General features: G+C 32.8%; 1 protein-coding gene across 2 annotated transcripts in view; it reads left to right on the forward strand.

Annotated features, from left to right (window-relative positions):
* LOC145291285 (corticotropin-releasing factor receptor 2-like) overlaps positions 1–22918 on the forward strand; it is a 641903-nt gene that overhangs the window by 448689 nt on the left and 170296 nt on the right. For both annotated transcript variants that reach the window (XM_080136936.1, XM_080136935.1), the window contains exon 3: positions 19987–20094. In XM_080136936.1, coding sequence (XP_079993062.1) covers positions 19987–20094 — 108 coding nt within the window. The remainder of the gene's footprint in view (positions 1–19986; positions 20095–22918) is intronic.

Consider the following 22918-nt stretch of genomic DNA (forward strand, 5'->3'; position numbering starts at 1 on the left):
TTACTAAGATACCGCTATTTAGTAAAATCGATTTTTCCTAATGTCCTGTGCAAATAAGGTTATCTCTAAATTGTATATTTTTGCAAGAATCATACTATATATAGAAATGACGCTTTTGTATATATTAATAAAATTGTGAACAAACAAACAACAGACAGGTCTGTATGTGGATGACTATAGTGCTCCTCACCTTGAGTTGAGCATATTGAGAAGTGAAAAACGAATTACCATTAGCATATAAGCGACGCTCTTTGTGTAAACAAATCGAGCGGAGGTATTTCGGACGATATCAAAACATCGTTAAACTCACTACTCGTTCAAGCAGCCGTCAATAGCGTAATGGTTAGAAGCCTTGACTGCCGTATAAACGGTCGGGTTTCAATCCTGGCTTGAGGTAGTTGCCTGTCTAGCCGCACTGATGAGCTGTGAAACAGCGAAACAGTACTGTATGTGGATGACTATAGTGCTCCTCACCTTGAGTTGAGCATATTGAGAAGTGAAAAACGAATTACCATTAGCATATAAGCGACGCTCTTTGTGTAAACAAATCGAGCGGAGGTATTTCGGACGATATCAAAACATCGTTAAACTCACTACTCGTTCAAGCAGCTGCCAATAGCGTAATGGTTAGAAGCCTTGACTGCCGTATAAACGGTCGGGTTTCAATCCTGGCTTGAGGTAGTTGCCTGTCTAGCCGCACTGATGAGCTGTGAAACAGCGAAACAGTACTGTATGTGGATGGCTATATATATATATATATATATATATATATATATATATATATATATATATATATATATTAAGATGATATTAAGAAGCGGGATTCTTTTGCTTAATTATTTTCTTTTTTGCTTTTTCCAATCAACGAATTTTTCTTTTTATATTTTTAGCAAAGTTTTATAAGTTGGATCCATATGTTTCTTTTTGCATAGTGAGCGATTTTGACTGGAACATTTCCGTCATCGTTAAGCAAATTATGTCATTTAGGTTCTGAAAATTACTTTTATAAAATTACGTTTGGTCTTGCACGCGTTAAAATTTATATATTTTGTCATATTCATGTGTTGGAGCGGTTTATTAAATTGGATTCACAATTTTAAAGGGGGTAATATTAATATTTATATTGTGTTAAATTACATTTATAATGTTTGGTATACATATTATGTAAAAGAGAAAACAAATTATTAAGCAAAAGTATCCGTGCTTTTTAATATATATATATATATATATATATATATATATATATATATATATATATATATATATATATATATACTAGCAAAGATGCCCGCGCATCGCACGGGACTTTTCAGCACACTTAGGTACGCGATTTGTGGGTACCTTTCCAGTAAGTGGATGTTGTAAGAGGGAAATAAATTTCAACTCGATGCTTAAATCTTATCTAACACATTGAATACTGAAAACATACCACAATCAGATCATATCAGTTTTACATCATATCCTTTTGTAGAACTTTTCATTGAAGAGCCTCGTGGTAAACTACATTTCTGCTTCTTTGATTTGGAGCCAGAATGTAGAGTTTTTCTGAACTTTCTGTCCGACTGATGGAGACGTAGAACATACCGTGACTGAAGCAGTCTGATGTCAGGTCTACGTCAATGGTTTTAAACGTCTGACCTTGTCTTTTATTTATGCTCATTGCAAAACACGCCTTCACAGGAAACATTTCTAGATAGTACAATTATAACAACGCTCCAACATCCCCCGGCCGCTGCCGTTTTGGGGGGGGGGGAGGAAGGGTTAACGTGTGGGTGATCATTTTACGTTAAATTATCATAGAAAAGTGATCCCCCACTTTATTGAAACTAACATTTCTCCAAAAAGTCCCAGGGTCCAGAAGTTCATACCATGCAAACGGTAAATTTGCGATGGGTTGGATTATCAGATTTGGTGACAGAAGAAAACAATCGGTTTGTGTCAAAAAAACGGAAATAAATGTCTTTTTTTATCATAAAAATAATTATTTGTTCAATCATGAGAAAGTGAAAGGAGGCCTGGGATCATTTTTTTTTTTTTTTTGCTCGTTTGGCTCTTTTTGGTGTTTTTTTAGTAAATGCACGGGCGGCCATCTTGCTTGCGAATCTGTAGTGATTACGTTGGATACTAAATGCCTTCAAATATGAATTACTACTCGCTTGCGCAAGAAATAAATGCAATATTCGTTCTCAGCGTCCCAAAACCTTTAAAAGTCGACAATTCAAAGGTGAATACTGAGGGGTCGGTAAATTTTAAAAAATACCGATTTATGGTAATAATTATACCATAGCGATGTATGTGATATCATATGTGGTAAAAAAAAAATATATTTTATATTAAATCTATATAATTATAAAACTCAAATGACCTTGTAACGGGTATTGTAACCCAACATCCAGTTACGACTTCTGGTTGCGTATGCGTACATAAACATAAACCCATAACAGCGTAAACAAATAAACATAAATCGCTACTTTTGCAGAATTTGACCTGCGCACTAAAATATTAACGCTATTATTTAGAAATTATTATTTAACATAGGAAGAGTGGGGATGTTTTGCAACTATTCTGTATTACAACTATACTGTAACAATTTTCTTAAAAATAAATCAACGTTAACCCATTAACAACGTATTGTTTTACTGTGTACGTTTTCAGCGTAATTTTTCTTGAAAAAAATAACTTTACAAAAAAAAAGTTATTTGACTTACCTTTGAACCTTTTCTCGAACAAAAAAATCAGTCAATGTCAAGTTTCTTTCCAACTCTTCCAAAAATATTTTTAACGGTTTTCGGTGTGCTGAAAATGAATATCACATTTAAATTTGAGGCAGATTTGTAGTTTTAATGATATGAAGAAATGTGTTTTCAAAAAGTGGAGTCCCCTAATGTAAACAGAATGTATGTGAAATATTAAACGATTCTGGTTTAATGGTTTAATGGTTAATGTCGGCACGTTGCTTACAGAAAAACGGTTAATTCAACTACAGAAGCATCTGTTAAAAACCATACAAGTTCTATAATTGAATACCCACCTCAAAAAACAAAAACGCTCACGTAAGCTTACTGACGGCATTATTAGCGTCCTAACTTATAAAAAATGAACGAATCTCTTAGTTAAAAAAAAACAACGCTGGTTTTCGGGGGGTGCTAAAAACGAAAATCGCAGTTAAATTTGTTTTATGATATGAAGAAATTGTTAGGTGGCCAGAAAGTAGGTGCTCATTTTACATATATAGGACAGTTATCCCCAACTTTTTGAAAAAGTAATTTCTTCATATCATGCCCCAAATTTAAATGTGATATTCGTTTTCAGCACCACAGGAGAGACGTTGCGAGCCTTTGTTTTATCGTTACTTCCATAGCAGGTGCTAGTCTGAGCTCCAATCCTTTATCTCCCCTCGCCGATCTTTCACGAAAAATACCCGTCTAGCTGAAACCACTGTAAAAAGATTTTCCCCACTCTTTATCTGTGCCAAACCCAAAACGTAGATTCCATGAACAAAGCTTCTTTCTTAGAAGTACACGCCTGTGGAACTCTGTTCTGTTTGCCTGTTTCCCACCTGACTACAACTTGGATGTCTTCAAGTCCAACATAAACAAATTCCTGAGAAACCGCCCCCTTAAGTAGACACTTTATCAAATCTCAAGATTAACATATTGTACACGCAATAACCCTTATCCCCGAGTGGCTTCCGGGCCTTGATAAGTGGTGACCATCTTGTAAAAAAAAAACAATAAAAGAACATCGAAAACCTATAAAAGTCGCCATTTGAAATTTTTTTGAGGAGTTGGAAAGAAACTTGACATTGACCAAAAAATCTTGAACATTATTTATCTAAAAGATATATGGTGCTAATGCAGAGAGTGATCCGCGCTATTTTTTAAATCGTATGTCCACGTTTAATTAAAGTTTTATGATATGTTTTTTTTATTCAATTGTAAGGTTAAAGTACAGAATAGGTACAAAACACCCTCCCTTCCCTATGTTAAGAATACCTTTTAAATAACAACGTTATTATTTCGACACGGATCACTTTCTCCATGAGTACCAAATATATATATAGCAAAAACAAAACAAAACAAAAATTATTATTATAAAATTTTTCTTTACAATTAATAAAATTTAAAATTTAAGGTAGTTTTTTTTTCTTGTTATTCTTTCATCGGCGACACTCGGTTTACTCCGGCTGTTGACGTCATGTTCCGGAGAAAGCCGAGTGGTCTCTCTGTATGAGTACCAAAAGGTTACTTAAAAATTAAGAATAAGCGAAAAAAAATTACCTCCGAATTAAAAATAAAAATAATAATTCAACTTAGGAGAATATTTCGAAATGAAAACAAATCTATTATAAAAAATATTTAATAAGGTGTTCAAAGAATTAAACTATCACAGTTATTCCCCTTGGTTTTCTGGTTTGAAACTTAAAAGGTTTCAGATTTATGATGATAAGTAAATTTAAGTTAAATAAAATATAAATTGAAATGAAAACAAACTAAATAATTACATTTTAAATTATATTTTTAAATAGTACAGTATTAACGAGACTATTATGCCGAATAAGTAATATAATCGAGCTAATTATTTAAAATGATTTAATTTAATGTGATATGCTAATAACCATAACTCAGTCGATGTATATGTGACGTGAAGAATGCTATATGTAGAAGTTACACATAAAAATAAATGTCTCGTTTGACAGAAGTATATTGGATCATAGGGAGTTGTACAAACACGAACGCTATTACTATATATATATATATATATATATATATATATATATATATATATGTGTGTGTGTGTATAGAATAAATAATAAAAAAATATATTCCAAAATTCATGATGTTGACCATATTATAATTTATTCCTTTAAATCAGACGATTTATACAATTGTTGACGGTATCTGTTTCGTAGCGCAAAATCAATCACTTTATTAGTATATCAATTAGTGAATCTATTATTCTCTTAACTCATCAGAAGAAATCGCAACAATCAATCTGTCAAAAGGAATTGAAATGTGGTTTAACATGGTGAAAATCCGAAAATTGGAAGAGAAGCTTTATATTTTCCATTACGCCATATTGAATTTTTATCAAATAAAGTCATTAAACCCAACAGTTCGTTCTAACAATTTTAATTAATTTATGCATCTTTTACCAAAAATGGTCTATTTAATAATTAGTACATTTATTAATTCTAAGTTATATATACATATTTATGAAAATTATATCAGCAAATTATAAAATATTATATATGTATGTATGTATATACGAAAATAAACTAAGCTACAAAAACCGACTTGTCATTTTACACAGTTATCGTAACTAAACCATTTATCTGAATTGAAGACCATACATAATTCAAATCTAATAGCTATTACAATCCAACACATCAATACTTACAATTATAATTTTTAATATCATACAATTCAAGAACTATACTTATGTTTTGTTAAGTTAATCTGAAAAGTCTTTTTATCGTAATTGTCCATAATTAAATTAACTTAATATATGCGGCAGAGTTACCTTCCTTGGAACAAATCTTCTAAATAAACTCTGCTTGTATTTATTAATTTTTCACAACGCATAGGCATTTCTTATTAAACTAATAATTAATTTTTAATTTTAATATAGTTTTAATGTCTTTCATTCAATATTATTTTCAAAAAATTCAATCGACTTCTATTTTAAATTAATTCACTAATTTTTCCAATACAAAATGTTAGTATTACAGATTATTTCAATCGATAATCATAAGTTATTAAGTTATACTTCATATACACTAATGTTGAATTGTAAATTAATTAATTACTTCCATTTACTTTATTTATTTATTCATATTATTATCAATATCAGCACCGTCATTATTATTTATATTGCAAGCAATGTTTTTAATTTGTACATTTCACAAACTTAACTCAATTCTACATACGACACTCTATTCTTAATACACATTTTACGAACTTGTTCTTTATTTAGGAATAATTTTTGTTATCATTGTATATATCCTAATTCTCTAATAAGTATTTTTCAGAGATTTTTCATCTGAAAACATGTTAGTTTAATTACAATTAAATAAATGTATGTTTAAATTAAAACTAGTTCTAATTTTAATTCAAGTTAATAAGTTTTATAAATATTGTTTAGACCTCAAAAATATAGATTATATCCAACCCAAGTTTCTCTTCTTCTCCCTCTCCTATTTACTTTAATTACATCCTACTTTTTTCTTTTTTCTTTTTTTTTATTAATTTTGTATTTATTTATTTAATTTTTTAATTAAATTTAACTAATCTTCCCGAAATGAAGTTATAGACGTAAATTTAATGTGTATATATATTAAAAATATATAGTTTGTCTTAGTAAATTTTCAATAGATATATCTTATTATAGATATAATATTTATTTTTACATTCATTCTAACAATTAAGCATTTGGCTCATTCATTTGAAACCACTTATCAATCAATTGTTAATCAACTTGTTGCAACATATATATTTTATTTTTAGATCAATATTTGGAGTCAGACTACTATAAATACATTTTTAATATTATGATTATTACCATTTATTTATTTATGCATTTATTTTTTATTTTTATTTTTTTCCTAATCCATAAATTAACTTACTTAATAAACTCAACTTTACCATCTATAAACATTACAATTAATCTAAGTAATAATATCATGGTCCATTTCTATTCCCTATACTAATTTAATATTTTATTCTTCCTTTACTCCTAATTGTAGATGTACTCTCTCTTATTTTATTTTATTTATTCATTTTATTTATATATTTTTATTATTATTTTATTTGTTTGTTTGTTTGTTTTTATTAATTTTTTATTAATGTATTCTTTTCATATATTTTTTATCACTCCACATTAAAATAATATATTATGCGTAATATATTAACATACTTACCTTCATTTTTCCTATTAAATATTAATTTAGATATATATTGCCATTATATATGTTATCATTATCATTACATTATGTCTATATAACAAGTTTGTAAAGTTTTATTTATTTGGTTTATTTTCATTAGCTAATTATATGAATATAAACATTTATCTTTATATGGAAAATGCTTAAAATTATGGTATTAAGGTAGTCACATACACATATATGTATATATGCACATACACAAACATAAACACACAAATACATATACATATACATACACATACACCTACATATATACACCCATAGATATATACACATATATGTATGTATATACATATATGTATATGTATATATACATGTTTATATATATATAATGATTGCAACGTCTTGTCAGCCGAGTGCCACTCCCTCAGACATTTAAAATCCATGAGCCCAAATGTCTGAGGGAGTATCTATACAAATACGATGTTACAGAGTCTTAGCTTTGTACGACAGCTAAGTCTCTCTCTCGATTCAAAATGTTGAGATCCAGCAACAAGCAAGAGCAAGATAGCCAGCAACAAATTAAACTGCAGACCAGCTTAATGCGGGTACTGGTATTCCGCTTTATGGTTTTTTAAATCAGAAATTTGTTTCTCCTAGAAAGGTTGCCTTCACCACGGCTTATGGGAGCCCTCTCTACCCCAATACACATATACACACACACAAATATACACGGTGCTAGTTGGCCGTTGATCCGGAAAAGAGTTCATTCGCCCTTTGGAAGATCTTGTTTTTAATCTTCCAGGGAGACTAGCCGCCCTCCTCACCAAACAAGTCTGGTGGGGGAACCAGTTTAGTCGCCGGTGACCCGACCATGAGGCAGGTAGTACTGGGTTACATGGTACCAGTAGCATATGACATGGCCTGACATAAATATATATATACACATATATGTATACATAGATATATACACATATGTGTATGTATATATATATGTATGTATATATATGTATATGTATATGTATATATACATGTTTATATATATATATATATATATATATATATATATATATACATATTGTAAAACGTTTAAAAGGGTATGTTTCTTAACAGTGGAGCACTGTCTGTTGGGATTTAAAAGTCGGTCATTTGGTTTGTGCGCAAGGTCGTGACACTTTTATCGCTTAATCACTGTGCCCCGTTCTTGTATAACGTTCATAGCTTTATAAATGTTTTATTTTCCTTGAATAACCATGTGGTCTTGTGGTTTTTTGCCCTTGCTAATCAAGACAAAGATTGTTTAGTTGCAGGATTCCAATCCTATGACGAGAGGCGCTCATAAGTTCCTGCAATGATAATTTCGGAAGGATGAAACGCTGATGTTTGGAGGTATTAATAGTAATACTGAAAGTTCTCAAAGCAGAACATTGGGGGAAAATTCTTAAGAATGGCAGTAAACATCTAGAAACAAAACTATATAGCAGAAACTTAATGAAAGGCATAAACACATATTGACAGTGTCACTAGTATGATATTATAGACCGTTAATAGGGGAAACCAAAAAAAAAACTGAGTCAACTTAACCAGAAGACCAGGAAACGTATGACTATGCACAATGCACTACACCAAAAGGATGATACTGAGCAACTCTACGTAGAAAAGAAAAGATTAGGGAAGAGGACTGATTTGTCTTGAAGACTGAAATTTAAACGAAAAAAGAATTAGAAAAATACATAATGCAAAACACTGAAAGAATACTTACTGCAGCAGTAGAAACTGAAAGAATGAATGACAGAAAAAAGAGATAAGAGATGAGACGAAAAAGAAAAAAATGGGAAGAGAAACACCCAAGGATGATTTATGATGATGATAAAAAATACGAAACTAACGAAAACACTATAACATGGCTACAAAAAGGAAACCTAAACAGAGAAGCTTAATTCTTCATTACAGCCGCACAAGATAACACTATCAGTACAAACCACATCAATACAAGAATGGACAAGACACAAGAAAACAGCAAATGCTAAGTCTGTGAAAAATGGACGAAACAATAAACCACATAATAAGCGAATTTAACAAATTAGTTCAAAAAGAATATAGAATACACACGATCAAGTGGGGAAGGCGCTTATGCACACAATTGTATCTTGAAAACAGTGTTTTAAAACGAAAGTCACAAAATCCTATGGGTTTGTATACATACAAACAGATAAACCGATAGAAGCAAGAGGGCCGGGTTTTATAGTAGTTAACAAGAAGGAAAAGTCCTTTCAGATGGTAGGTGTTGCTGTTCCAACAGCCCATAGATTGAATATTAAGGAGACAAATAAGCAGAGCAAATACACAGAACTGTCGAGGGGATATGGAAAGTGAAGAAAGTTAAGATAACACCAATAATAATAAAAGCACTAGAAACAGTACCACTGAAAACCTTAGAAAAAAGTGGAGATTGGAATGAGAAGAATGACTGAGAAGATAAAACAGATAACAATAATGAAAACGGCTGAAATATTAAAGAAATTCATTGAGTGTAGACACCAATACACATGATCCGCGGGGGCTAGCCGGCATACAGAAACTACTACTGAGATAAAACAGAAGAAACACGACATGAGATTATGAAAACACAAACTGTAAAATTGTCTAACTTTAAGTTAACACCCCCTGCCTGTCGCCCTGTCCCTTTTTTCATACTATAAACTGGTGCCGCGCCAAATAAATAAAGAGGGTCAATAGTGGATGGAAAGGCCGAGGAGAGAAAATACTAATTACATCTCCAGTGGATGAGTGGAATGAAAACTGGAACATTTGGGGAGATTTATTGACATATATTATTGAGATATATTGAAAGATCAATGGTCGCTACCAATGAGAAATAAATGGTAGCGGCTATTGCGATAACTAAAATAAATTTGCAAAGGTTGTCGAAAGACGTGGAGAGTACTGGAAATCTGAGGAGACTTGTTGTCCCTCAGCCTCACGAACAAGAACATTGAAGCTGCATATCTATAAGTTCCCTATCACTTCCTCCATCCTCTTCCATTACTCATCGCCCCCCCAAAGAGTGATGCCAAATAGCCAAGTAGTGTCAAGGAGGGTGGAAAGACCGAGAAGAGAGAGCACTAACCACACCTCTTCTGGACAAGTGCTAAGAGAAACGGGGCCTTGATTAGGCTTATTGCCACTCAAATTTTAGTGGAGACCAATGGCCGCTGCTAGCGAGAAATCAATGGTAAGTAACTGTTGCGATAACGCAAATTTATGTGCAAATGTTATCGAAAGATGTGGAAAGTACTAGAATTCTGTGGAGACCTGTTGTCACCCAGCTTCCAGGGAACACCGCAGGCTGTTTTCAAGGAGTTATCTTTTATGACCTGTGTGAAAGCTACTTGTGAGCTAATAATAATAATCAAAAATGGAAAACATGGAGAAACTGAATCTCTCTTTACAGCTGCACAAGATAATGCAATTAGAACCAACCATATCAAAGAAAAAATCGACAAGACGCAAAAATAAAAACAGTAAATGCGCACAAAGAGACGACACAATATGCAGCAAAGTAGCCCAAGAAAAATATTAAAATAAATTCGGTCAAGTAGGGAAAGCAATACACTGGCAATTATGATAGCAATTACATCTTGAACACACATAAAAATGGTACAATCACAAACCTGCATCAGTACTGGAAATGAAAGTCACAAGATCCTATGAGACATGGATATACAAAGGGATAAACCCACCCAAACGAGAAGACCGGATGTCATAATAGTAAACAAGAAGAAAAAACCCTGCGAGATTGCACATTTTGCCGTCTAGCAGATCACAGAGTGAATATCAAAGAGACTGAGAAGCAGAGCAAATACACGGAATTGGCCAAAGAGCTGAAAGGGGTCTGGAAGATGAAGAAAGTCAAGATAACACTAATAATAGTAGGAGCAATACCGAAAAACTTTTAAAAGAATGGTAGAGACTGGAATCAGAGACATGGCTGAGAAGATACAACGGATTTCAATAATGAAAACTATAGAATTATTAAGAAAAACCCTTGAATGTGGAAACTAACTCCACACGTGAACTACACGCACACACTGAACACAGAAACGACTACAGATGCAAAACACAAAGAAACATCATATGGAATCATAAAAACTGAAACTGTTAAATTGTAATGTACTATCCCTTCTTTGTGTGTGTGTGTGTGTGTGTGTGTGTGTGTGTGTCACTATAGACGAGCACCACACTACATTATGAGGAGGGTCAAGTAAGATGAAAAGATCGAGGAGAGAAAGCAGCACTAGGCAAACCTCCGCTGGAGATGTGCAAAGAGGACTGGTACCTTGTGGAGGCTTATTGCCACCCTAATCCCAGTGAGGACTAATGATAGCCGCCAACGAGAACTCAATTGTAAGCGGCTGTTGCGATAACGCAATTTTTTTTTCAAAGGTTATTGAAAGAGGTGGAGATTGTACTGGAAATCTGGGGAGATTTGTTGTCACTTAGACGCCAGGGAACACCACCAGTTGTTGTCGGAGAACAGTTTTTCATGATGGCTTGTGTGAATGCTCCTAATAAGTAAATAATAATAATAATAATAATAATAATAATAATAATAATAATAATACGGAAGCACTTGCAATATAAATGGCAATAACAAAATTATAAATAACTATAAAAAAAAGTATTTGTAATAGAAAAATAACCGCAAAATTACCAAAACAAATGTATTATGTTTATGACCGATCTCGAAGTAGCATAATAAATTAATAAATGAAGAAAAATAAAAAAATATTCTAGAAAATATCTTGATGTATTTTCTCTGTAAGTTTGTTCTCTAGACAGGTGACTTTTTACAATTCTTAAATAGAATATGAAGCGTAATTTGCTATTCTAGAATAAAATCCGATTTCTGAAACTAATTTGAATTAGTTTAATTTCCTCGTTGTTAACCGTAATGAGTCTGCTGTAACATGAATAGCATGATGTTAAAAATTCGAAATGAGCTTTAAAAGAAAAGAGTCAATGTGTATAAGTATTCATAATGAAATTAATAATAAATTTAATTTCAGGAAATTTCTATTTTTATATTCCATTAAACTAGAATCTGGAAGAGAAAGGGGAGCAGTCAATATTTTGATGAACCTGTAAGATTGGTAACAGAGAAAAAATAGTGTGAAAAATGAAACACAAACAGTGTTGTGGAAGAAAATAATGCCATGAACAATTGCTCGCCAGAGAGGTTGTAACAAATAAAATTATATATTAACATGCAAGTTAAATGTAATACGAAAACGAAAGAAACGCCTATTATCTGAAAACCAACCCAAGGGCGTATGTGACTGCCAGAACAGATGTGGTTTGAGTTGTCCCCCTTTGCAAATTGGCTGTTTGGAGAAATGGAAAACTAGATGGCTCTGGTTGATAGTCAATTTGCATAAGTGGAGAAATGGGCAGCATATAAACGGTACTTTTCTTTTCTTTTTTTTTAGCAGGCGTGAAGAGCGCAGAGAGTAAAACGACGGTTGGAAGAAGTGACGGCGAATTCATTTTGTGACGGTGAATTATTTTTAGACGTTGAAGAGCTCGACCTTTTGGAAGGAACAGCTGTGTCTTATATATATATTTTTAGTTTCTTTTTTTTCTACTTCACTACAACATATTATCATAATAAGCTTCCAGTTTTAAATCTATAATAGCTCATGTGATAGAGTACAAAACGCTTAAGCCTTATGTATGGTTCATAACTTGCCTTACGTGTGAATACACTTTATGTAAGATTTCAAATGTTTCAACCAAAATTTGTCTGAGTAATTTCGTAGAGACCGCAGGGGTACTTTTTTAAATGTTTGACCCCCATTTTGAAGCCTTAAGATTAATTATTTTGGTCTCAAATCAAAATATAAGGTTTTGCGCATGTCCAAGTTACCTACATCTAAAATTCCAAGTCTTTAGACCTAAAATTGGCGGAGAAATTTGCTAGAATCTGCAAAAGTTAACTCTTTTGGTAGCCAAAATTTCGCACCAAAACTAGTTAAAATACTTGTCGCATGTCTGATTACCCCTGCTGTATAAATTTCAAATGTTCAGACCCAGAATTAGCCGAGTCGTTTGCTAGACACCGCAAAGGTTTAATCTTTAGAACTTTGACCCCTAGGCAGCTGAAATTTTCGACCCAAACCGATTTAAAAGCTTGCCCTATCTCTGAATACTATTTATGTAAAATTTCCAATGTTTGGACCAGAAATTTGCGTAGTAATTTTTTAGAAAGCGCAGAGGCCAATATTTATTTAAATTTGACTACAATTTTTACCCCTTAACATTTATTGGGGGGGGGGGCTATAATTGCATTAAAATGTAATCTACATTTAAAATTTCAAGTGTTTAGACCTAAAATTAGAGGAGTTTGGTAGAGTTTTCAAAGGTTAAATAGTTGAACTTTGATCCCTTGACTGCGAAATTACTGGTCGATAGCAGATTTAGATGGTTTTCCCAGATCTCAATACTCATTATGTCAAATCTCGAGTTTCTAGACCGAAAACCGACAGTTATTTGGTAGGGAAATGTAAACAGATACATACACACAGATACGTTTTCACTTCTTTAGACATATCTATCGATCTATCTATGTATCTAACTATGTATGCATGTCTGTATCTCGCTCTCTCTCTCTCTCTCTCTATATATATATATATATATATATATATATATATATATATATATATATATCACTAGGATATACAGCTGACGAAGTATATGCAAGAAACGCGATTGCTATTTAACTTTTTATCTAGGTGAATACCAAATCGATCTGAATCCATGCATAGTAAGAATTCCATCTTTTTCCCCCAAAATCAATTAATCAATGAAGAAGCTTCGTAATCCGAAAGTATAAGGATTTGTCGTTATATTGTGAATAGTAATAATAACAACACCGTTTTATAATGCTATGCTTCTATATTGATATTTAGCGATGGAAAAGTTTCCTATAAAAAGAAAAGTTTTAGCCTGTTTTTTTTCAATGAAGAAAGACTATTCGCATAACGTTTAGATGAATAGCTTTTAGTTCTGATCTTTTAACATCTAGGAAAACACGGAAGCGATAATAATTTCCACAATAATGAACGACATGAATAAACGGTTCTTTTTATTCTCTGAGATCTACTTTTGTCTGTTTCCTTCGTTTGGAAATGATATTAATAAAAGCAAGCGTACCATAAGTGTTCTTTTGTGACTTGCTATGGTGTTTAAAAATGTTTTAGTAGGTTTGATTTAGATCGGTTCTTTCGAAATAGCAGATTTTATAGAAGTTGCCAATAACACTTCGACCTCAGATCGATATGGAAATTTGAAACTAGCGTATGTCGATTTCGAATTATATTTTATCCGTAAGCCTTGATAATAGTTATTAGTTACGTACAGAAGATGTAAACCATAAGTAAACCGAAAATAAATATCGGCTAAGATTATTCAAACTTGTGTTGGTTTGCCATGCGTTTGTCTGCCACTATCCGACTGTCATATCATTGTTTGTGAAACCCAATATATTCATTTTTAATTCATGTATAAATAATCTAATCCGTATATTTACAAAACAAAGAATTATCTCCCTTATTTATAACTGTTCGCAAAGTCAATCTACACCATGATGAGCAGAATGCTAGTTTGTGTGTTTTTCTTTGATTAATATATAAAAATACTTATATCTTATTCTATTAAAATATATATTTTGGATTATTTAGATTATTTGGACTACTGTCGTCATCTTGAGTGCCACTATCAAACCTTTAGGCCGATGAAACCTCCTACCTTTTTCATGTCTATCGACAAGATACACCCGAAGAAGGCTAGAGGTTGTATCGACCAAAACGTTGTGATCATAACACCACAGCTGAGAACAGTAGTCTAAATAATCCAAACAATGCAAATTATCAATCCTTAATTTAAGAATTTAAAAATGTAAAAGAAATATATCTTTTTATTTCATTTAATAAAGCCGATAGCGGAATCAAAACAACACACTCAGTGTTGTCAGTTTGAGTTTTATCATTTGAGATAGACAGTCATTCGTTATGCTGTCTTTTGAAATAACACTCATAGCAGTAAATTTATTTCATGCAGTGATTAATCATGTTTATAATATAGACAAATAAAGATTTTATAATAAAGATTAGGATAATATATGTATAGCTAAATAAATATATAGATAAAAAATATACTGCGCCATTTTCAATTAATATAATGCATGCATATTGTGTATGTATATTGTCCTACTGGATTGATAGGCGAGGGAAGACTACATGTCTAGTTTTGTATCTGTTTTCGCCATCGCTATTTTCGCCATTGTTGTTTTCGCCATTGATGTTTTCGCCATCGTTACAATTCAACAACAAAAAAAGAAACAACGAACTTTAGATGATAGATTTAATGTCCTCGGTATGATGTTTCACGAGCCTAATACATGGACGGTAAACGGTGTGTTTATTCTAATAAAACAGAGAAACCATGGGTTCTGTTCCGGATCCGATTTTATGCTGTTGTGAAAAATTCCTAAAAAGAACATTAAAATTCTTAATTAATTTACAGGATAGGAACTCCGGATTTCAATTAGCAATTACTGCAATCCATAGTTGTTTTGGCCAAGTAAGCCTCTAGTTGGCTGGTACTGAATGATATATATATATATATATATATATATATATATATATATATATATATATATATATATATATATATATATATATATATATATTATTCAATTGGAATTCATTATTAAGATGAGTATAATTTATTTATTGCGAACAACAACTATGGATGGCAGTAATTGCTGAGAATGAAGTTAGGACATTCGGAGTTCCTATTTCGTCGCGGTTACCACCTGATGAAGGCCAGAGGAATAGTTGGTCGAAATGTCGATAAACAACAACTAAGGAAAGGTGAGGATAACAGTCCGCATTAAAAAAAATTATTAAATAATACTCATCTCAATAATGAATTCCAATTAAATAATATATATTAAAATTCTTGTCGATTTTTACGCCAGAAACGCAGCCCCACGCACCTTCTGCTGTTTGAGTAAGACGTAATTATCAAGATATTAGCGACCATAATGTATCCAGCACTTTTAATAAGAGTTTGGTTATCTACAAACTGACTACTGCGTCTTATTGTTTGTGCCACGATGCAGAGACCCGAACCGATATGTTTTTATTCTGTTCCATATAACGCTGAAAGAAAATATATTAACTTTGTCTAGTCGTAATTTATGACATTTAAACGAACACACAGACAGACATAAAACTTACCATAATATAACAGACTGGAACATTCAGGTATAGACAATTTTTCACAGATCCTACAAATCATTATTATGCATAAGTTAAAAGTAAACATGTTTCTTTTTATAAATATTAAGCACACAGACCTCACAATATTATTAATATGAACAAATTGAAACGGATATCTTTTATCAATGTAGCCAGGCCCCACAATATATTCGTATGGATAAATTAAAGGCAAAATTTAGTATAAGTGCAATATTTTCTATTTGTAAAAGAATTTAAGATATTTATTCGTGAAAAATATGGATTGCTTTTATTCTCAGTAGATTATTTAAGCATCGAAATTTGGAATTTCATCAGCCACTTTTATTTCCTAAATAACAAAAACGCTTTTTCAGAAGTCATGATAGTTTATTTGGACACGACACTGAATTGGTTGCGAGCAAAATGTGTCGATATCTCTTCGATAATTCACGAATAATATATCATTTTACAATAACAGTTCTTAGTGACTGTAGCATTATTTCTGCCTTTTACCGGAAGACTGGCCACGAGCAAGAGAGTAGTACTTTATCTACTGGAGTTATTTCACGAAAGACATTAATCACTTATTAATGCCAAACTGGTGTCGACGGGAGAACGCAATAATCATATTGAACTTTATATAACTAGATTCAGGTATAATTTCTGGACTTGTAACTAACTTCACTAGAATGGCTTAAAGTATTTTATTAGCCTGGAAATGTCAGGAAATGTGATTACATGGATTTAGATGAAAATAACAATTACCTCAATCTAAAATGATTTCTCTTACATTGACCAAGAACCGAATGAGTGGATTGAATATAAGAAGATATCATATTTGCTTCTTGCCACAAGGCCAATGCTTTACATCTAAACCATCCAAGGGTTTATCACTTTTAATATACTTCTTACCTCCCTGTAGGGGCAAAATATCAGATTGTATTCTGAGAAAATCAAGTTTCTGAAAATTTGCACCTCGAATAAAAATGTAAATTATCCCAGTTTTTGTCACTGTAATTAAGGGTCACATTATAGGTGGCATCCTAAGTGGGAGTTGGGCAGCAAGATGTTTGTTCATGTTTAGATTCCTTCATGCTAGTACATTCGATGAAACAGGGAGCGAAGAATTGGGGGTCTTCAAGTCAAACGGTTAAAGTAGAAAAACTATTAGAAAAGAAAGTTTATCAGCGTTTGGGGATTTTTAAAGTATAGGCGTGGGATTTTGCTGTTAGTCGGGTATTTCTAGGGTATCTACGTTAAAGGACAACAATAATCGTAGTTCTTCGGAGCAAACTTTGTTGAAGTACTTGTAAAACAAGCACAGGGATGCAGCAGTGCGGCGATGGGATCGAGGCTGGGGCTCGGCAGACAGTGCTGAAACTTTTAAGTTAATGACACTTTTTGGTGGCAATCCAAAAGGAAGAGACTAGTGGATGGGGCACTAGCCAAGATGTGATTACAATACTGCACGCATGCGTGAATGGTGGCTTCATAAAAATATGGGGGCCTGGCCCTGTAGAGCGCCCATCTCCACTATCTAAAAGGATTTCTCCTTTACTAACCGAAACTGAAAAGATTAAGCATAATATAAGAAGAGATACATTTTCCTCCTTGCTGAAAGGCCAAGGGATATATTCCTATTTATTTTTCTCCCCATGAGAGCAAAGTTAGACAAAAAGTGAGTTTTTAATCTTGCAGAAGCCCAACTTCAATTTCTTTTTTTTTTAATTAAAAAAAAAGAGGTCACTGTTGTCTGAAACAAAAATAAAAATTTCTTCTGTCTAGAAAGATTTCCTATTTATAGACCGAGGGTAGAAAAGATGAAATGCAGTATTAGAACAGCTACAACACGTTGCTCCTTTTCAAACGGTTAAAGAGTACATTAGCTGATGCTACGTTCTAGAAATTTCAGTATTTATTGATTATTCATATTTTGTTGTGTAAATGATTTCACTTCTACGTCCCTGTAAGTTCAATTTGCGCTAGTTTTTAAGGAATATGTGACCGCCTATCAAATCCAAAAAGCCACTTGAGGATAACGGTTAATGAATGTCAGCAGGCCAGTGAGACAACACACAGTAACCGTAATGGTAGAACTTAGGTGGTGTTTGTTTATTTTAGAAGACGGTTCAACAAGAACTTATGCACGTTAGACTTGAGAACTACAATGTTATAGTCAACTTGGTAGCAGTCATTGTGTTCCACAAATAGACAGTTCTGGGAAAGAAAACTTTATTAATAGAATTGACGTTTTGCTAGACATGAATCAAATGCATTTGTGTATTTGTTGGCATAAATTAATCCGCATCCCCAATGCCGAAAATGTACGCCCTTCTACATAGTTGTCGTCTTGGTAATCAATAAGCCAACCTTGAAATCACTACAAAGGTGATAAAAATAAACATAGCGTAAAAATGTGTGTCACTCTTATCGGAAACGCTTTCTTGCAAAATGAGACGACGCTTTTAATGTATTTTACCCATGAAATAATAGAAACATTGACGCTAATGGTGACGTTTATAGCGTTTCTTATTCTTTCGTTCGTAACAATATGGACATAGAGATGTACAAGTTATTCTTTAACAATAAGTTTCGTTTATGAACTCATTTTAAAATAGCAACATATACACACATACATTATATATATATATATATATATATATATATATATAGAGAGAGAGAGAGAGAGAGAGAGATAAATAGATAGATACAGGGTAGAACGATAAAATTATCGCCCTAGAAAGGACGACATGATTCCATTTCTGTTTGATGAAAACCAGTTCTCTTTTTTCTTTTTTTGTTGTTGCAGATCATCTACTAGTTGGCCAGTTGTGTACAAATCCCAAGAGCGATATGAGCCTTCTATCATGTCTGGAAATGGCACAATGTTCAACTAACGAGATCTCTATATATATACAGTGTGGCCTACTTAAAAAGAGGCCAGAAAATATAGTAGAGAGGGGAAACATTCTTTTATTGTTTAAAATCCTTGTAGCATTGTTTAAATTGCCTGTAATATTTTATAAAATAAGTGTTCCCCGTTGACATCTATGCATTTAACAACGTCTGCAGAGATTGCCTGTAGAACTTCTCTTGCGTTTCGACTGATATCGTTGTTAATGCTCTCCTTTAGTTGATCTAAATTGTGGGGATTATTTCAATAAACTTTTTGTTTTAAATTCCTCCAAAGGTAAAAATCACATGACGACAAGTTCGGGTACCGTGGTGGCCATAACCATTTGCTTATTATTTTATCTTCCGTAAACATGTCATGAACTCGTGTCAGTGATCTGTGAGACTTGTGGCATGTAGCGCCATCTTGTTGGAAGAAGAATTGTATTTTTTTGTGGTGTTAGTGGGTCCATAAGAGAAAGATTAGGCAGATCGAACTACTTTTTAGTTGGCCGCTCAATCTGAAAAGAATTGATTAGAGAAAGATTAGAGAGATCGCGCTATATATATATATATATAATATGTATATATATATATATATATATATATATATATATATATATATATATATATATAATTACCAGTAATATAAAAACTATACTCAGAGATAACTCTTACACAATACACATGAGCATTTGTTTACGGTATGAAAATAATTAATGTCTAAAAATTTTATATTGCTTAAATTGTCTTTTCCTAATAATTTTTGTTTTTTTATTACATTAACAATTGTTTTAATATTCTCATTAAAGTCTCTTGAAGTATTGCCGCCAGTAACACTGTGTTTTAAAAAATGTTAACAACAGCGTTGTCAATTATTAATGAGATCAATTTCTTTTCTGATTTCAGAACCATATTGTTCTCCTTTGTGGGATACGCTACAATGCTGGCCAGCCACTCCAGCCAATACAACAATTTACTTATCGTGTCCAGAAAGCGCAGGATTTAACCAACCAGGTTAGAAAATGATTATCTCTTCTCTTCTCTTCTTCTCTTCTCTTCTTCTTTTCTATATAAATAAAATGAACTCATTTTTCCCGTTTTCAGTTTGATCTTAATAGGATTAAAAATCGAGACATTACATGCAAATCTATTACACACAAGCTGCAGCACAATATATGAGGTGTGTTATAGGCATATTAGCTTTCCATTACGTCGCTGATCGTAGATTTCTATATTTCATCTGGTGAGAGTTCGCTGCAAAAATCGCTTAGGATCAATGGAAGTAGTAAACTTTCTCTCTCTATTAGATTCATCCTTCCACTGCCACCCATTTACACCGGACCTGGCCGTTCACAATAGAAAATTACGAGAAAACACCGGTTTGCGTTCGTGTTGCCTAAAAACGTGGATTGGCATACAGCTATTCTAACGGTTACTTATTCCATTTTCTTTTCATTTTTTTACATTTTTTATTTATTTATTGTTCTCTTTCCTTTATTACCTAATCCAATTGGTACTTACGCCATCTTTCCCTTTTTGGTTTTTATTTTATTGTTTTTTTTCTCAATTTCGTTTACAGTTTACACGCGCGTTTATTAAAAAAAAATAAACGAAACGAACTAACCATGGATTCCATGTTTTACAACAAACTCTTACAATCGACAACTACTACTTGCGTATCCAACTGTATTTATGCAACGTTCCTTTCTTTTCCACCATGGAGTTTTATTTTCTCTGTGTTTCATGAGTTTTTTTTTTCCTTTACCAACTGCGACTGATTTACGCTCAGGCATGGATCAGGTGACACCAGCAATCATCGGTGTCACTATTGACCGTTCGTCATATGTTCATACGATTACTCCACTTTATAGTTTCTTTTTCCCTTCGGTTATGTTTAGTTATTTTAAGGAGATATTCGATTTTATATTTTTCCTGTTTTAGTTATATTTCTTTCCGTCAGCTATGTTTACAGTTACTTTAAAGGTGATACTAAGGTGGAGGGGTGAATTCTTATTAGATTAGTTACTTATTAATTATTTATTTTATTAACTGGAAAGCTACTATGACAGCGATAAATACCGTCTGTAACCGATATTTATAATCTATGAAATGAAACGAATTTGAAAATAAACACAAAAAATACAAAAAAACTACGGGTAAACATCCGAAAAATTACATACTAAAATATATTAAACATATTGGAATTTTACAATGTAGGTTTCTTCAAGTTTCTTTTTGGGGTTTATTTGCATTGTGATTTTTTCGGTTTGTTTTGTTTTTTACAAGTACTCTGCATCTGTTACGATGTTGCTCGGCTGACACCCATGATTGCCGGTCTCGCCCGATCCCTGCTTGACGAGAATTCACTTACAGTTTGGAATATCCCCTTTAAATGGGGAGCTGGTTTCCACCCCCATCGTCTTCGAGAAGCCAAAACTGGCCCGCATTGAAACAAAGTAAACAAGCGCCAAAAGACTGCCCCGCAGTAATTAAAATAAAAAAATGACACGTCATCGTAAGGACCCCGCGAGGAACTCATTAAGCGGCCAACTGTCAATCAAACCTCTGGGAATTTTTAACCCTTGATTTAAAACGCTTCTTAATTCCTAGATGGTTGCCTATTTTTCCCCTTTCGTTTCCACCTTCACGTAAAGGCTTCGGGGTTCAATCCGATCTTCCTACTAAAACTTTCATTTTTTTCTTTTAACGTTTTTTTTAACGCACACACCTACAAACACACGGGCAACGCCGGCTACCCACCGCTAGTTTTTTAATATATGATTATCACTTATCATTATACGGGGAAGCATTACCTACAAAAGGAAACATTACAGTCTTTCACTGGTGTGCCTCCATATGGAGAACGGCTATATTCATAAAATACTAGCGAAGGTGCCTGGCGTTCCCGGGCGTTTAGCTGGTGTAGTTATGACTTCCAGAGAGTCAAATCAAAAGTAGCGAAGGTGTCCGGGTGTGTGTAGGTGGTGTAGTAAGGAACCCCGAAAAAATGTGGTAGTAATGGGGGGAGGAATCATAACAACAGTAGAAAGAAAAAAAAGTTTAAAAAAACGTGACGTCTTAGCTGATGTCTCCATTGTCCCACCAGAAGTCAAGAACGATTAAATTAAGTTAAGTCAAGCCAACGGTGACGATGACTTGCTAAAATGTCAGCGAAAAAAATCGACTCTTCCATCTAGAAAACTGCTCAGTTGAAGGTGAAGGAATTAATGTTTTTGACAATTTTTTTTATATTTGTCGTCCGAAACTTCGAGTTTCAAAATGATACTAATCTTATTAGGATCCGTTGCATCTGTCGAAAGTTTTAGTGATACATACACATATACATACATTGCAATGTCTTGTCAGACGAGTGTCACTCCCTCACACACTTAAAGTCCTTGAGCTCGTAAATTACTTCTTTAGTCCTGCTGGCGAATTCACACGCTCAAGCAGACATGACACTGAAGACGGTCATTGGTCATATATATACATACACACATACATACATACACATACATACACACATATACACATACATATATATAAACATACACAAATGTATACTTATATATACATACACAATACAAAATACACATGCATATAAATACACACATGCATACATACACATATGCATACACATGTATACACAAGTATACAAATACAAACACATATACATATACACATACAAATACGTACACATATATGACCATATACATACATTTACCTACATATACATACACATACATATATATGAATTTATACACATACATATATATATGCATATATACACATACCTATACATAATTACACACATATGTATACATATATACATACAAAC

Source organism: Euprymna scolopes, chromosome 12 (genome assembly GCF_053919585.1).
Source record: "Euprymna scolopes isolate OS-2025 chromosome 12, ASM5391958v1, whole genome shotgun sequence".
In the NCBI taxonomy this organism is placed as follows: domain Eukaryota; kingdom Metazoa; phylum Mollusca; class Cephalopoda; order Sepiida; family Sepiolidae; genus Euprymna; species Euprymna scolopes.